The sequence below is a fragment of the Mya arenaria genome, chromosome 14 (assembly GCF_026914265.1).
Source record: "Mya arenaria isolate MELC-2E11 chromosome 14, ASM2691426v1".
Classification (NCBI taxonomy): Eukaryota; Metazoa; Mollusca; class Bivalvia; order Myida; family Myidae; genus Mya; species Mya arenaria.
Window position 1 is genome coordinate 17,112,721 of NC_069135.1, and position 16,803 is coordinate 17,129,523.

At 34.0% G+C, this 16,803-nt stretch overlaps 2 protein-coding genes across 5 annotated transcripts in view; one reads left to right on the plus strand and one right to left on the minus strand.

Moving 5' to 3' along the window:
* Positions 1–8,713, plus strand: part of LOC128215820 (protein maelstrom homolog) — a 35,706-nt gene extending 26,993 nt beyond the window's left edge. For all 4 annotated transcript variants that reach the window (XM_052922429.1, XM_052922431.1, XM_052922430.1 and 1 more), the window contains exons 8-16: positions 96–304; positions 1,651–1,713; positions 3,306–3,480; positions 3,907–3,964; positions 5,320–5,397; positions 5,968–6,050; positions 6,437–6,740; positions 6,946–7,044; positions 7,235–8,713. In XM_052922429.1, coding sequence (XP_052778389.1) covers positions 96–304; positions 1,651–1,713; positions 3,306–3,480; positions 3,907–3,964; positions 5,320–5,397; positions 5,968–6,050; positions 6,437–6,740; positions 6,946–7,044; positions 7,235–7,278 — 1,113 coding nt within the window. In that variant the 3' untranslated portion in view covers positions 7,279–8,713. The remainder of the gene's footprint in view (positions 1–95; positions 305–1,650; positions 1,714–3,305; positions 3,481–3,906; positions 3,965–5,319; positions 5,398–5,967; positions 6,051–6,436; positions 6,741–6,945; positions 7,045–7,234) is intronic.
* Positions 8,714–12,007: 3,294 nt separating this feature from the next.
* Positions 12,008–16,803, minus strand: part of LOC128217332 (neuroglian-like) — a 35,827-nt gene continuing 31,031 nt past the window's right edge. The window contains exons 24-26 of the mRNA XM_052924420.1: positions 15,890–15,910; positions 15,304–15,573; positions 12,008–15,038 (exon numbers count right to left, since the gene is read on the minus strand). Coding sequence (XP_052780380.1) covers positions 14,849–15,038; positions 15,304–15,573; positions 15,890–15,910 — 481 coding nt within the window. The 3' untranslated portion in view covers positions 12,008–14,848. The remainder of the gene's footprint in view (positions 15,039–15,303; positions 15,574–15,889; positions 15,911–16,803) is intronic.

Genomic DNA, 16,803 nt, shown 5'->3' on the forward strand with positions numbered 1-16,803 from the left:
GTCAAGTTTCATACTTATTGTCAGGGGTGGGTAAATAAATCAGACATTTACTGGAATGTACATGTTATGGATGTATGTCTACCCCCTCTTATTAGGGAGCGGGTGAAAACTATGATGCAGTTGAGCGGTGCCTGGAATGGATCCATGGAAAGGCAAGACTTGGTGCGCCTAATCGCATACGGAAGGTGTACGAGATTGAGGGCCTTTTCCAGGAGCTGCATGCCCACGTGGGCAATCAGGTGTCCAAGGCCTTGTTGATCCAGTCCCTCACATCCTCCGACTGGGACTATGAGCCAAACACCAAGTAAGAGGCATTTAACATTATGGACATTAAGGTGCTATCTCTGATGGTGAGTAGGACTATTTGCTAAACATCATGGGTATTTAAGTGCTATCTTAGATGGTGAATAGAACTTTGGCATCAAACACCAGTAATGGGCATTCAACATCATGGACATTTAAGTGCTATCTTAGATGGTGAATAGAACTTTGGCATCAAACACCAGTAATGGGCATTCAACATCATGGACATTTAAGTGCTATCTTAGATGGTGAACAGAACTTTGGCATCAAACACCAGTAATGGGCATTCAACATCATGGACATTTAAGTGCTATCTTAGATGGTGAATAGAACTTTGGCATCAAACACCAGTAATGGGCATTCAACATCATGGACATTTAGGTGCTATCTTAGATGGTGAACAGAACTTTGGCATCAAACACCAGTAATGGGCATTCAACATCATGGACATTTAGGTGCTATCTTAGATGGTGAATAGAACTTTGGCATCAAACACCAGTAATGGGCATTCAACATCATGGACATTCAGGTGCTATCTTAGATGGTGAATAGAACTTTGGCATCAAACACCAGTAATGGGCATTCAACATCATGGACATTTAGGTGCTATCTTAGATGGGGAATAGAACTTTGGCATCAAACACCAGTAATGGGCATTCAACATCATGGACATTTAGGTGCTATCTTAGATGGGGAATAGAACTTTGGCATCAAACACCAGTAATGGGCATTCAACATCATGGACATTTAGGTGCTATCTTAGATGGTGAATAGAACTTTGGCATCAAACACCAGTAATGGGCATTCAACATCATGGACATTTAGGTGCTATCTTAGATGGTGAATAGAACTTTGGCATCCAACACCAGTAATGGGCATTCAACATCATGGACATTTAGGTGCTATCTTAGATGGTGAATAGAAATGCCAGCCAAACACCAAGTTAAATTTAGGTCTTAGATGGTGACCGAGCGGGCTTTTGAGTCTTACACCACATAAGCGGCATTTTACATAATGGAAGATTAAGGGGCATTCTTAGGTCAGACCTGTCCGGGACTATGAATATTATTTTGGGATTATGGTGCTACCCTGAATCAGAACTTATTTTGTCTTATGTCTGTAGTGAGTGTTTATGATATATGAAGAGTTATTTCAGTTTCATACATCAACATACTTCAGACTTAATTTATGAGCAAATGTACTAGCACTTCTATAGGCATGAACCGTTTGGTTCGTTTAGAAATATTGATAACAATTGTACGTATATTCTATTGTTCAATATCAATGAACGCAATGCATACTTATATCAAGTTGTTTTGTACAGTCTCAGTTAATCAATGGTTTCAGGTGTAAGTACCATGATGAGAAGGAAGTGAAAGACTGCTCCCTGGGAATAGTGAAGAGATATGCGTAAGAATTACTGTTTTTGTTGCCTTGTTATATGGCATTTGATCCAGATCCATTAAATCACATGTGGATGGGGGGGGGGTTAAGTTTATAAACAAAGATATGTAAATACAGCGGATGCAAACGAATGGCAAATTGATATTCGGGTAATCGTTTCAATCGAATATTTGAATACCAAAATGTATATTTAAGAAGTTGTAGTAAAATACTTTTATTCGCTTTTGTAATGCCCAGGATCTTTTTACCCCTCGTTGTTGCCATGACTTGCAATGGATCTCAATTTTCCCCAGATCCTCTGTACTTCCCCATTTAGATCCCAACAAATAGCAATACATTTTGAATGAGCAAAAAACAGGATTGAATTATTTCAATTCCACAGTAATTATATTTGTAAAATATGGGAATTAAGATCAGAGAAGGTTGTAACTTCCTGGTAAAATGACGTTACACCAACGTAAGGTTGTTCATGGGACTTGCAGCCTCGTTCTGGGACTGACCTTTACTAAATATAATTATGAATAACAAAAACATTGATTTTGATTCATCTATTGTACAACAATATAGGAACTTTATCCTTAAACTTTTAACTATACAGTTACTTTTCAAAGCACAATATATAAAAACATGGAAAACAGTATATAGCACATAACTAGCAGATGTCATTTATATCATCAAGGCAATTTGAGAAATATTGCCTAGTTCAATTGGCAGTCAAGGCAACACATTGGTGGAAGGATGAGTCCTTAAACCCTTAATTTACACTGTCATTTAGATGCACAGAAAATAATTAAAATTTGATTGATTTTACTTGTTTCATAGCCAGTGATGGTAAAGTTACGGGGATTGGTAAAAGTTCCTGACGATATGTGACATATGACGCTATACTGTTATTATATTCACGCCTCTGGTATTAGGGGACAATCGTTGTAAAACATAGACAAACAAACAATATACACAACAACACAGTTGTAGGCAAAAGGTTTATTATTTTATTTTTTCAACAAAAAACATTGAATATTCAAATTTTTGATTTTGACATTCGAAAAACCAATCTTTCAATCAAATATTCATTTGCATTCAATTAAATATTCATTTGCATCCCTAGTAAATACAAATTTAGTATATGGGTCTCTCTTAAATAATTGTGTGTCACATGGCAAATAGAATCCAAGTGTCCTTATTTGAAGTAAATAAAGATGTATCTCTCCTAAGTTTGCCTTTACTCGTATAAATATTTTTTATGTCACAATAATATCAATATCACTGTGTGTATTCTATGACATGATGTTACTGAAATCTGTCTGACTCTTTCTGCCAATTCCTTATTTTATGTGCGCCCTTGAAGCATGGTAGTCATATAAGAGATTATGTTGTCACGTGTCTTTCAATAAGTTTTAAATGACTTGTTATAGACTTGTTACAGAGTCTTTAAACATGATATACACATTGGTCATGGTCACTCAAGGGCCTCTATTGATTTTTGGGCCAAAATGTCAAAGGTAAAGTTCATGGTGACCTTTAACGCCACCTGCAGGCCACACATCTGATTCCCTGAGTTGCTTATACTCCTTTTTATCTACATCTATATTCTCCAGGTATGCCATTTCTGACTCACTGTGTAAGGATTATGACGTTCAGCTGACAAGGGCACACATACCTGCACGTGAGGACACAGGCCGTGTTACAGTCCTGTCCCCCTCCAGCATGCCTGTGTGCAATAAACAGGAGGCTAGACTTGCACCAAAGAATGACACCATCTTCGTTGCCAAAGTATGTAGATAGTGGTAGAATATGACTTATCTTCAGCTTTCCACTTTGATGTCAAAAAGTAATATTTTGATCTGTGTCACCATAAATTTGTTTTCACTTACAAGTGCGAAATAACCTTAATTTTATCTTGAAACATACTATAAATCATGGTAATGGTATAAAATCATAAAATATCAAACCTGTCATAGAGTTTATTGGTTTTAGAGGATGAGGTTTGCCCCTCAAAAAGGGACACCAGTAGAGGCTGCTACCCAGGAGGTTGACTTGAGAGTGATTTATACCTGTAGCCATCTTTACAATCCAGCTAAAGTAACCTAGTATAGACTTTTGGCTAAATCAATGAACATTTGCAAAAGATTGGTGAAACATAATGTCATGTGATTATAAAAAATATAAGTGTGCTCAAGATTTAACATTTGATTACAGAAGCAGATTCCTGAAACACAGGACTATACAGCGCTCCGTAGACCAAATAATCCTCAAGGTACATTTGTAGGATGAAAAATGGTTTTGAATTTGACTTTTCAAAGTAAAAGGAGAGCTATACTACTCACCCTAGCGTCACACCTTGGTTGGGGTTTTATATGTAAGCACCTCTAAGTCATTATTTCAGCAAATACATCATGTATTGCATTGAAATGTTTGAATTGTATTCCCAACTATCCAACCCACTTAGTTTATGAAGTAAAATAACACTTATTTGAATAAAATGCTAATTATAGACCTTTGTTGTTTGTCTTAGAAATTTTGGTAAAGGTTTTGCATTACTTGATGTATTACATTGAGACTTTATACAATGGTACTCAACCATTCAGCCTACCTACAACCACATTTAAGTCAATATCTCAACACATTTATTGCATTAAACTTGAGACATTTGTTCCCAACTATCCAACTGATTTAATTAATCAAGTTAGATTACTCTATCTTGCATAAAATGCAAATATTTGTCATTTATTGTTTGACATAGAATTTCTGGCTAAGGTTTTAGTTAATATATCAGAAACTGATTGATGTATTGCATTGAGACTTTATACAACGGTACTCAACCACCCAACCTACTTGAATAACCAAGTGAGATAACTATATTTGGCAAATAATGGCCCTGTATTATTGGACAAAGAAATTCTGCTTAAAGTTTTGCATGTCACCACATTTAAGTCAGCAAATACAGCATGTATTGCATTGAAACAACTTTAGACACAGGTTCCCAACCATTCAACCTTCTTAATTAATACATTTAAATAACTATATCTTGCATATAATTTAAATTCTGCCCCTTTATTTTTCGACTTTGAAATTCTGTTTAAAGATTTGCACATAAGCGCATATAAATCAATAACTCACAACTATATTGTGTATTGCATTGAACTTTTTCACAATCAAGTATGGTGACTCTATCTTGCATATGATGCAAAGTTCCCCCTTTAATTTTTTACTTAGAAATTCCAGTTAATCTAATTTTACAGTGATCCATGCAAGTTTCACTATCACTTTGCAATCCTTAAACTCAAAAGAAGCAGAACAGTTGACTGGGCTGAGCTTGTATTTATATTTTCCAATTAGCCCTGATTTAGTAGCGGCAAACACTTTTAATGGTAGGCTAGAGGGGATATAAATAAATAATTCCAGTATGATCTGCTCCAGCATAAGATTAAATAGACACTTTTTGTGCCACGAGAACAGAGTGAAGCAATTTAAAGTATCCAGCAATATATTTAATATAATAATAGTATCATTGAAGTATTGTAGATTCTATGTTTTTTACAGGTCACAAAAATGTGTCCTTTTGCAATTGTCTCTTATGAATTATTGTATGTGTATACTTAATGTTTACAGCTGCCAATTTTCTCATGGGGAATAGTATACAGGAGGACTATGCTCCCAGGGGCAGGGGACTCACTGTTGGAATGCGTGGTGAGAAACTACCCTTTTTTACTTAATGGGAATCTGCTTAAAAGAGCCATTGTGTATATTATCTGTACTTTTGGTTCAATGCTTTTATAATTAGGTAATGACCCTTTTATTTCTAAATAGTGTGGTGTATGTCCATTGGTGTATGTCCATTGGTGTATGTCCATTTGTGCCTGGACTTTTTCTGAGCAACTGCCTACTTGAATTCAATGTGACCTAACTTAAAGTGGAGATTATCAGCACATTACACTTTGATGATTTTTATGGACGCTTTTTAATTTCTATATAATGTGTTATAATTATAGCTTCTTTTGTATTCGTTCTATTTCCTTGTAACTTGAATTCAATGAAACTGTTTGGAAAGCTCTGCTTCATAAAATTGAAACTTTGAATTAGTTGAAGAAAAACTAAGTATTTCTTTATCATTCTGTACTGTTAAAATATGAACCTTTTGGGGGAGCATCCATCGTTTACAACGATCACTTTGTTTTTTAGCAATAATTGTCTGTAGACATAACCTTAATATATCTCAATCATCCTATATGTAGTATCTACAATAATGCTCTATTCCAGACATGAGCCTCCAGGAGCCAAGGCCTGTAGGAAGAGGGGCTGCACCTTCTTGTCACATTGCTGCCCCTCCTACCATACTTCAGGTAGGCCTGGGCTTGCTGTAGGATTAGGATATATGTGTAAATATGTGTTTAAATGTGCAGTATATTAGTATCATAGTATCATGAATATGATTCACAATTTTGCCAAAATCATCAATCACATTGATAAGGATGTAAGGGACTGTCAAGCAGGGTGTCAACTGTAGAAAAAATGTTACTGGTAATCATATAAGGTTCCATGTCATCAACCATCAAAGTCTCACCAACGCCTGTACCCTTCTGACAACTGCAAGTAATGGACGCAAAGATTAAAATTTTATGGACAGAAGTATATGGAACTGATGCTAATGCTTCAAATCTTTGCTATTTCAATGTAAGAGGCCAAGTTCCAATACAGCTTTTATCTCTATGTGTATATTTGTTTTCAGGGTAACCCAGGCCTACCAATACAGCAGCCCCTTGGTCTTGGGCGGGGAATGATAGCCTGCCCTTCGCTGTCTCAGAGGATGTCACAACCCCCAGGAATGCCGGCTCACCAGTATTATGGTGGTGATGATGATGATGTTGATGATATGCCCCAAGTAGCTCCTGTCAAGCTTCCCTCACGGATAATACCTGCCGTTGCCATCCCAGCCAATCAGACCGCTAAACCCATTTCCCAGAATTCCAACTCTGGCAATGTGCCACGTCAGTCAGCAGTAAATGGTGCAGGGGATGATCCATTCTTTGGAGGTTAGTTAATAGCTTGGGGTTCAGGAAAAGGTCTCCAAAAAAACATTTGAATAATGAATATGTTTATTGAATTGTTCCGTTTTTAGTTCATGTACTTCACGATAGGTGATAAAAACATTTCTTTTAAAAACATTTTTGATTACCTGTTTATTTAGATATTAAAAATATAAGTAACAATTGTCTAACTGTATATTTTCTTCAACAGCTGTGGGAGTCGGAAGACGAGGGATTCTGGAATTGTTGATGACGCAGGGGAGAAGGGCAGGGGTGCCTGTGGGACGGGGGTATGCCCCTCCTGACTGGGGTAGGTTTGACAAGGATTTTGACTGAGGGATCGGATAATAAATTCAGTTTGAGTAAATATACGGTAGAAGAAATGATTCCAACAAAAATATCAAGAAAATATTTACTTTTAAAAAAAAGTTGAAACCTGGCTAAGTACCTAAAGACATGGTGAAGAAATGAGATTACAATGTTCAATTTTGTGTTTTCAGTTGATGATGGCAGCCTTGGTCCAATTCGGAGACCTGACATCTGATCTGAGAATCTTCACCGTTGGCTTTCTGACAAAGTGGAATGGTTGATACCGCTACAAGTTATAAAAGCAGTGGTCGTCCTCATTGGACAATTGTTTTTTGTTTTTCTTTCAATTAAGATCTAATTACTATTCATACAAGTGACTTTCAGTATTAGATGGGACATTTATTTTGGTTTCATTAGTTTGATGAGTCCATGGTGATTTGAATCAATCAAACTGGAACACTGTTCTAGAGAGATTACAAGTATATGTTTTGATTTTTAAATGTGAAATGGTGAAAAGTGTTTTATGGATCAGTTGTATCACAAGTAAAGGAAGCCTTTGTGAATACTTTTGTCTGCTCTTACTCAATTGGTCTCTTGGTATTGGAAAACCTGATTGGCCAGTGTAGTCAAAACGTTATGCTTTATATACCTTGTGATTTGGGCGAACCATGTTTAATAAGGTGAAATATAGCACTGATTTTGAACGAAAAATTTCAAAGTTTTATGAATAGATCGTGCGATTCCTTTAAGCATAGTTATTGGTGTCTTGATTTCGATGGATGTTAAAAGTTAGAAGTTGTCAGTTAGTTGTATGAAAATCACACAACTTAGTCGAACCTATTAGATTAAGAATATTCATTACAACAAAATGTTGTCTCTGAGGGAATATGAACCACTGGAGCTGATGGTGTGTATATGCAAGGATTATTAAACCATGGGTGGGATATCCTTTGGTTTCATGACAACAGTCTTATTAAATTGATTTTTCCCCATAAAGTCTATTAAAAAGCAGTCAGACTTCGAAGTAATGTGAGATATTCATAACATTTTACCTAAGTTTTGATTTGGAGATGGGGACTCTTTGCTTAAGATATACTTTTTTGTGGGATAACATGATATGCAAGACTGGGATGGATAAAGTTACAAAATCTGACAGTGCCATGTTTTAAAGCGTATTCATATATTTTGTTATTGTTTGTTTTATTTTGTTATTAGTAAACTGTAAATCAAGGTATGATTAGATTGATGTTTGTTGTTACAAAAATAAACGTAGTCAACGTTCTGTTTATTTCAACATTTTCATACAATGTTATTTGCAAAAGTGTTTTTTCTACTTTTGTCAAAAAATGTGTAGTTTGTAACACTTTTAAGAATATGCATGTCTTAAAACTAATAGATACACACATACTCATAACATCATGTATATCTCCTGTAGATGTTTCTGCATTTATTGATTAATTTGGACTTAAAAATATTTGAAAGGATTTCAACCTGCAGCCATACTCTTTATTACTTCACTGGACAATCTTTTCCAATGATGTACATGCATTTAAGTGCTAAATAAGCAGTAAATATTTGGTACACAAACTTACCACTATATGTACCGGTAAATAGCTCATGTTGTTGATATTATTTTTACATACTTTCAATTAATAAAACGCAAAATCTTATTTTTCTTCATGTTTATTTACGACACCAAAAATAGATGTATTTGTTTAATCCTAGAGAAGAGTTTAGTTGAGACAGTGGAGTAATTACTTTGTTAAATTATTTTTACATCTAAAAATATATGTAACGAACTAGAAGTAGAATTGTATAATAATTATTTGATCAGAAGTTATTAATCTGGAAATGGGAAATCCTAAGGTGCTTGTAGAAGACAATGCAGTTAAAGACCTTGACCATCTCACCCAATCAGCAATTACGCACCTAAATCAGGCACCTGAGTAAAAAAATCTTATATTTGCAATTTATTGAAAAATATTTTTCAAAATTCTGCTATAAACAATTTGTGAAAGTAGCGTTTCTGCTGTGATGGATTCCTAACCAGTTGAAACCATTTGAAATCTTACTGCTATTCCTTCAGTTAAGTGACAGCACATGTCAAAATAAAGAGAGTGGATTAAAAAAGTCATCAATTTATGCTAATTTTCATATTGAAAATATTCGGAAAATTGTACACAGCTACATTTTGCAGTGCATTTCTATTAAAAAAATATGTACATGTAAAAAAAAGTATGTTCAAAGGTCAAGATCAACCCCAAAGATATTCAAAATTGTTGCAGGTACGGTAAAGTTATGTATGTGTTCTTTACTGTAGCAAGACAGTATGTCAAATGGTCATAACTATGGTAATCTAAGGAGAATATTACCATTGCTAGAAAACTAAGGATTTTGATTAGTCCAAAATTAAATGCTATTGCTTTAAAAGAACATCAGATAATAATGGTATATGTCGTCGAAGGAGACTATTGGTTTGCAAAACTGTACAAATGGTTCAAATTTAGTTTCAAATGTAAGAAAGTTTGTCATCAACATATCATGTGATGATTGTCCAACCAACAAAACTAAACAGTAAGTCAATTTTGTATTTTAGTATTACCCTTTTTCCTGCAGAATTTAAGATTGTTTTTTCAAGTTTCTTTCAACAACCAAAGTTTTAGAAGCTTCATTCAATTTTGTCATGCTGTTAACATGTCATTTAGCTTAAGCAAGTCTTGCTCAGCTGAAATATGGGTGACTTATTGGTCAATAGTTTTTACAATTGGTCAGCTGCAGCGAGTTTTGCTCAGGTCAGCTAAAATAAGGTTGATTTATTGGTCAAGAGTGATTATAATGGCTCAGCTTCAGCCAGTCATGGTTGGAAGGTTGTGCTTATAATTCAAGTGGTGAAAGCGAAACGGTTCTATCTTCTTCTTTATTGAATGTCACTTAGAAACTTTTCGCATTCACCCCTCGAATTGCTGTTTAACAAGTGATAGCACTGAAAAATGGTGTTCCTAGACAAGCACAAAACCGGTCGTAAGTCTGTCTCCAACTTGAGACGCCTACCAGTGGCTGCTCGAAATTATTTTGTGTCAGAGGTAACTTTGGGCTGCAACATTAGATATGTGCCCTAGCGCTCAGAACCTATTGGTTATGATTTTATTGTGACAAGAGTGGACTTCTGACGCCATACACTTATTGACTTATAAAAACAACAAGCAAATTCGTTGAATTGATATCCCCCGCCTGATTGGGCTAAGTCAAGGAATGGAAATCAATTGTTGATGAAATATATATATGAGTTTGAGATTGATTGCAACTGTTTGAATTAAAAAGAAAAATTGTATATAATGTAACAATTAGAATTGACCAAGAAACCTAGTTTATGACTCAATGTTACCCAGTTCTGAACTAATCTAAGATTTCATCAAGGCAAACATTCTGATAAAGTTTCATGAAGATTGATCCAGATATATTGCAAAAAATATAGCCTCTAGAGTGTCCACAAGTTTTTTTTTTAAGATTTGACCCAGTGACCTCATTTTTGACCCCACATGACCTACTAGTTTCAAACTATTCCAAGATTTCATCGAGGCATTCTGATTAAGTTTCTTGGAAATTAAAGCAGATGTATTGCCTCTAGAGTGTTCCCAAGATTTCTGTAAGATATAACCTAGTGACCTAGTTTTTGACCCATATGACCCACTTTTAAAATGCAGTCAAAATTTAACCCAAGAGAACATCTGACCATGTTTGAACATAATATGACCAATCACCACCATAAAATAGTTTTGGACAAAATTTTTGAAATATTTGACCTAGTGACATAATTTCTTATCACATGTGACCCAGTTTAAAACATGTCAAAGAGTTCATCAAGTTTCATGAATATAAGACCATACATATTGCCTCAAATGTGTTTCAAAGATTTTTCTAAGATTTGACCTAGTGACCTAATTTTTGACCCCATGTGCCCCACTTTTACAAGCGGTCCATATTTCAACAAGGGGTACATCATGACCAAGTTTGAACATAATCGGACCAATCATTTCCATTCTGGCCAAAAAAATTCTAAGATTTGACCTTGTGACCTAATTTTCGATTATGTGACGCAGTTTTAAATAAGTCCAAGAATTCATCAAGGAAAACATTCTGATTAAGTTTTATGAATATTTGACCATGTATAATGATTCTGGTATGTTCCAAAGATTTTTCTAAGATTAGACCTAGTGACCTAGTTTTTGACACCATGTGACCCACTTTTAAAAGTTGTCGAGATTTGATCAAGGGGAACATTCTGATCAAGTTTGAACAGTTTCTGATCAATGCCTACCAAGATATGGTACCGGACAGACGGACAGAAGGACAGAATGACGGAGAGACAACGCCAAAACAGTTTTGGTTTGGACCATCCATGAGAGACGGACCTTGAACCTATTTTCTTGTGAAATAGGGTTATCATTCTTTGGCTAAAAACAGTTGACCTGGGGTGAAAATATTGTGCCAAGAATTACCCATGCAAGCACACAAGGCTTAAGGCATTTTTTTGCATGGTTGTACCTATTGTTTGATACATCATTGCTGACAAGTTTCTTCTTGTTTAGGGACACCACACTTTTGATAAAAACACTTGTTTGGCTATGATGTAGTGCTGTTAAATCTAATGTGGTATGGACCAAACATTATTATTGATCGAGAATTCTAGGGTATGTTGTCAAATAACCTACAAGTACTCATGTTTAGAAGGATGTGCTAAAACCTGGTACCCAGTATTGCCCTGTATCATGTATCAACATCAGATTTTGATATCAGGCCTCAGGCATTATTGGGTTATGTGAGGCTGTCATATTATCAGATGAAGAAACTTCCAGTATCACATGATATGTATCGCTTATTGAGAAATACACAAGTAATTATTCCTATGTTCTATTATTTTCTATAAGAAACCCATTTTTAAGATACAAAAACATACAACAATACTCATTTGAGGTCATTTAATTCAAAAAGAGTTGAGTTGAAAACATAATGCACATATAATGAGCAGTATGTGAAATTGATGTGTATATAGTTGTGAAATAGTTATTCAAAAGATCCTTGCACAGTAACTACAACTACTAACTGTCCATGTTTAAGCACTAATATAAAATAAGCCAATGCATAGAGCAGAAGGGACAGATTGGAACAGAACATAAAGCATTGCAATGATGCACTTCAAGCAAAAACGCAGTAAATCTTATTCTATTGTAAAAATGAATTTGCTCAGAATGATTGACTATTGCACATTTATTGTGTGCGTGTACAAATTGAATTGTCAGCTTATACCATAACATAAACAAGAAATTGAATTGATATTAGCTTATACCATAACTTGTAGACAAGTGTCAACTCTGCAGAAAACTGAGAAATTAAATTGGCCATAATTGCCATGCTTTCTGTAAGATACTCAACAATTATGTCAACTTACAGCATGCACATGTACAGTTTATTGTGTTTAACACAAGTGTCACATAAAATTATGTCCCCTAACATAAGCAGGAATGGATTTTTTTCTAAAAGGAAGACTGTAGCTGTAAAAAAGAAAACAATGAAATATATAATATTCATAATACATTATACATATATACAATTTCTTCAGGTTTTGTGATACCAAAATGATGGTGTGCTTAATGAATGAATGATTTAGTACTATACATGGTAAATATACTATTCATTAAATATACTAAATTTCTAAGTTGCCTGAGATTCAACACATATTCTCAAGATGGAATGACAAATCTACAAGTTCATTATTAATTGACAAGCTTGAATGAGAACACATTGTGCAAGTAGATATAGTACTGGCAAGACACTTTTGGTGGCCAATAAAAGATAAATTTATCAATTTAATTCCTTCATATTTCAAGTTCAGCATTTCAACTCATTGAGTTCTAGGTTTGAGATCAAACATTTTATGTGGTTATGTTCATTTCAAAACTATTACTAGTCCCTGTTTAATATAACAAAAGCAATGCCTATAATTGTCTGTTGTTGTTTTTTCAGTAAGAAGGGGTTTGACTTAACAATTATTAAAGCCAAAATTAAGGACGCTGCTACCACAAGTGCATATAGTTTCTGGCACCATGTGTTCTAAGTTGCATCCCAATATCTTAAATGGTTGATGGACAAGGTTTAATGTCACCGACTTAGAAAAGTGTGTGCCCAGACTGGGGATCAAAACCATGTCCCTCTGCTTACAAGCCAGGTGCTCTACCAACTGAGCTTACCCGCCTGCATTTCTCACATACTCTCTGATGTGTGGGAGTCAGAACTTTGACAAAGCTTTTGTAGACAGATAATGCAACACCAATACCATCCAAATACTATGACTACTATTTTTCAAAAACAGATGAGCAATATTTGAAAATTGTGTGTGTGACAATATGAGGTCATGTAACAAACTGCATGAAACAGGTTTTTAGGACAACCTTCATTTTGAACTTAGTCAGCAAAGTACATTAGTAGCATTTAGTGAATTTATGACTAGGAATATGACATGGAATCAGAGTTTTTAAACACACTTACAAACTATTTCCAAAAAATTGTTTGTAAAACTAAAATAAAAATCTAGATGTCCCTAAACATACATGTATTTATAAACTATTGTATTGTTGCATGACAGTCATATAGTCAGTACATTATTCTTTTGGCAAAATCATTCAAATTCTTAAACAAAGTTTAAATCTCTACTCTTACTAGGATTTGTACAACACGCTGTTAACACATAAATAGATTCATAAATATTCTGCCCCCATTTCATGGAATTTATACATAGTTGATGAATACTTAAAACATGTACTTACAGTGGTGTGAAGTTTTACATGTCAATTAAAACTAAAGGAAATTGCAGGAGTTCATTCTTTACAAACTTCTGTGTTAAGTATTATTAAACACATTATAGAAATAAATATATTAAATGCAAGTAGTATTAAAGTAAAATGAGGAATTAAAGTGACATCAAAGTCATAGCACTGGAACAATAGACATTTGTAGAGAGGGGATTCAACAGACATTGTTATTATGCAGGTTAAATAGTACACTGTATATGCACATTCAATATGGTGGGGATGGCACACATCAGTGGAAGTGTTCAATGTGCAAATGACACCAGTGTATCATGTTTAAACAATTCAGGAATAAATGAAATTAATAAGCTAAGAAGTTTTAAACAAATCGGAGAATCTAATCTAAGAAACTACACAATGAAACTACTGATGGATTCTAATTAATAACAATATATGTGAATGCTTAATGCATAGTAAGTGTGAGTGGTGAATATATTGCAGTGCAAGTTGCCTTGAGGTATGGAGACATTATACGTTTAATATGTACATCTATATGTTTGTAAGAAGTTTATGAACATAAATGAATACATTCAAAATATTTGTCATAAATGATAACATATCTATGAAATAAATGTTTAACAGTGCAAGCAAGACCTCAATTCATTATCCACATAACAATATAACTGTTCTCTCCAAATGTAAATAAACAACTTACAAAATAATGTAACACATTATATAACATGATATGTATTTTAATGACAAAATGGAATCCTTTAAACTGTTTGATTGATATTATAAAACCTTAATGTATATAATGAACATCGCATACATTTACAATTCTTACTAACAATATGATATTTACAATATAAAAATAGTTAACTATACTACATTAAATGTAAGTACATGGCTTCATAGTTAACAATATGGAATGTAGCATTCTGAAATGATGACATATAAAATCGTACAGTATTCATTTGCCCTTAGCATTGAGGTGGTTATTTATAGATCAGTGACAGATCGAGGTTTATAAAGTGGTCTAGGGGCAGGGACCGGGGCACCACTTTTGTCGAACTTTGAGCGCTCATCATTGTATTCCCCGTACCCTTTCCTGTCATCATGGAAACTTTGGTCGTCTGGCTCGTCATAATTGGTCGCTCCTCGACCTTGATCATCATATTTGTCATCATATCTAATAAAGAAGTAAAAAAACATGTGATTTATTATTTGCATATTTCTATAAAAAATGTTTGAAAAAAATGTCAACACATAATTTTTTTTAATTAAGCTCTATGTTTTTATCATATGATTTTGCTTATCTAATCTTTCTGTCTCAACAATTCATACCTTTCTTTAGAAAAATAGCGTAAATGTTTAAAGCAAAGAATTTTGGTTAAGACTTTCAAAAACAGGTCAGATGATAATATACATAATACTGCAAGCAAACTGCCTCGTACCTATCTCTGTCTTTCCTAGCATAACCTCTGTCATCATAGTCGTCATGACGATCATCATCATGATCATCTCGGTAAGAGTCCCTGTCATTATCATCTCGGTATGAATCACGATCATTGTCACGATAATAGTCTCTATCATTATCCCGATTATAATCGTCCCTATATGAGTCTCTGTTGTAATCCGAATTCCTGTAATCGTCATATTTTCCATCTCTGTCCGCATCATCGCGAAGGTATTCCCTTTCTTTTTCATCACCATAGTCATCATAGCTGAAATAAAAACATATAAGGGTATTGAGAACATATTTTTCACTGAATTAATCATTAGCTTTGCCTTAGCTTTTAACAGCTTGCTTGCAAATTATGAGTTTGGTTCCTGTTAAAATAAAAATTTTCTTCTATATTTTTATTTGTAAAACAAAAGAATGTTATTTTTTTACAAAAGAATTTATCTTCTATAATACTTGTGTGCTCATGGACTTTTACATGTATGAATATTTACAATTTTTAAATAAATGTGTTTTGATACATATTTACATAAGAGTGTTAGTAAACAAAGAAAACAGAATATGAATGGAACACTTACTGATCTTCCTTGTATCTTTTTCTAAAAAAGAAATAAAAGTTGTTTGAAATAAGAGTGTTGGATAAATTTACATGAATTTTAATGACATGCTTTACTCAAAATAGATCACTCTAACATCATGAGAGTCCACGGTAAATACCTCATGAACAACTGAAGGTTGGTCTCAACATGAATTCTATTATTGGAAGAGCTCTTTAAACCTTATTTCTGGACATTCTTTCCTTTAATTAAGATTCCTGTAGCATGTTTTACGTTGTTTGTTTTATTGTGATGGTTTAAAGTGATTTTCACGTTATTAGGGCAATAATACTAAAAAAAAGGATGTGTGAAATGTGAACCAAATGTTTGTAACTGATAAAACAGCAATAGTTTTAGTTAGGCCATATAGTTAATAATTATAAAAAAAATATAAGAGAAAATGCTCTATTTTTCCATGATATAGTCATATGGCCTTTGACCTCTAAGCATGACCTTGACCTTGAACCAATCTGATTGCAACATGCACTCTAAAAATCTTCTCAATATGGGATATACATTTCTGGGATTTTGATCTCTTTTTGTGACCTTAAACTTGAACCAAGGGTGGCAACATAAAATCTGTGGTGAAGTCCCTTTAATTATTGTGATAATTCACAAATGATTAAAATAAATAATGATGTCACAATCTGAACCTTGGGAAACTGGCAAATATATAAAAATTATAAAAAAAGAACGTTGCGATATTAAAACGATCTACAGCATCCAAGTCATATCATATATTGCTGAATTGGTAGGTGAATGTCACAAAGATAATCTACAGCATCCAAGTCAAATCAGATATTGTTGAATTGGTAGGTGAATTTCACAAAGATAATCTACAGCATCCAAGTCATATCAGATATTGCTGAATTGGTAGGTGAATTTCACAAAGATAA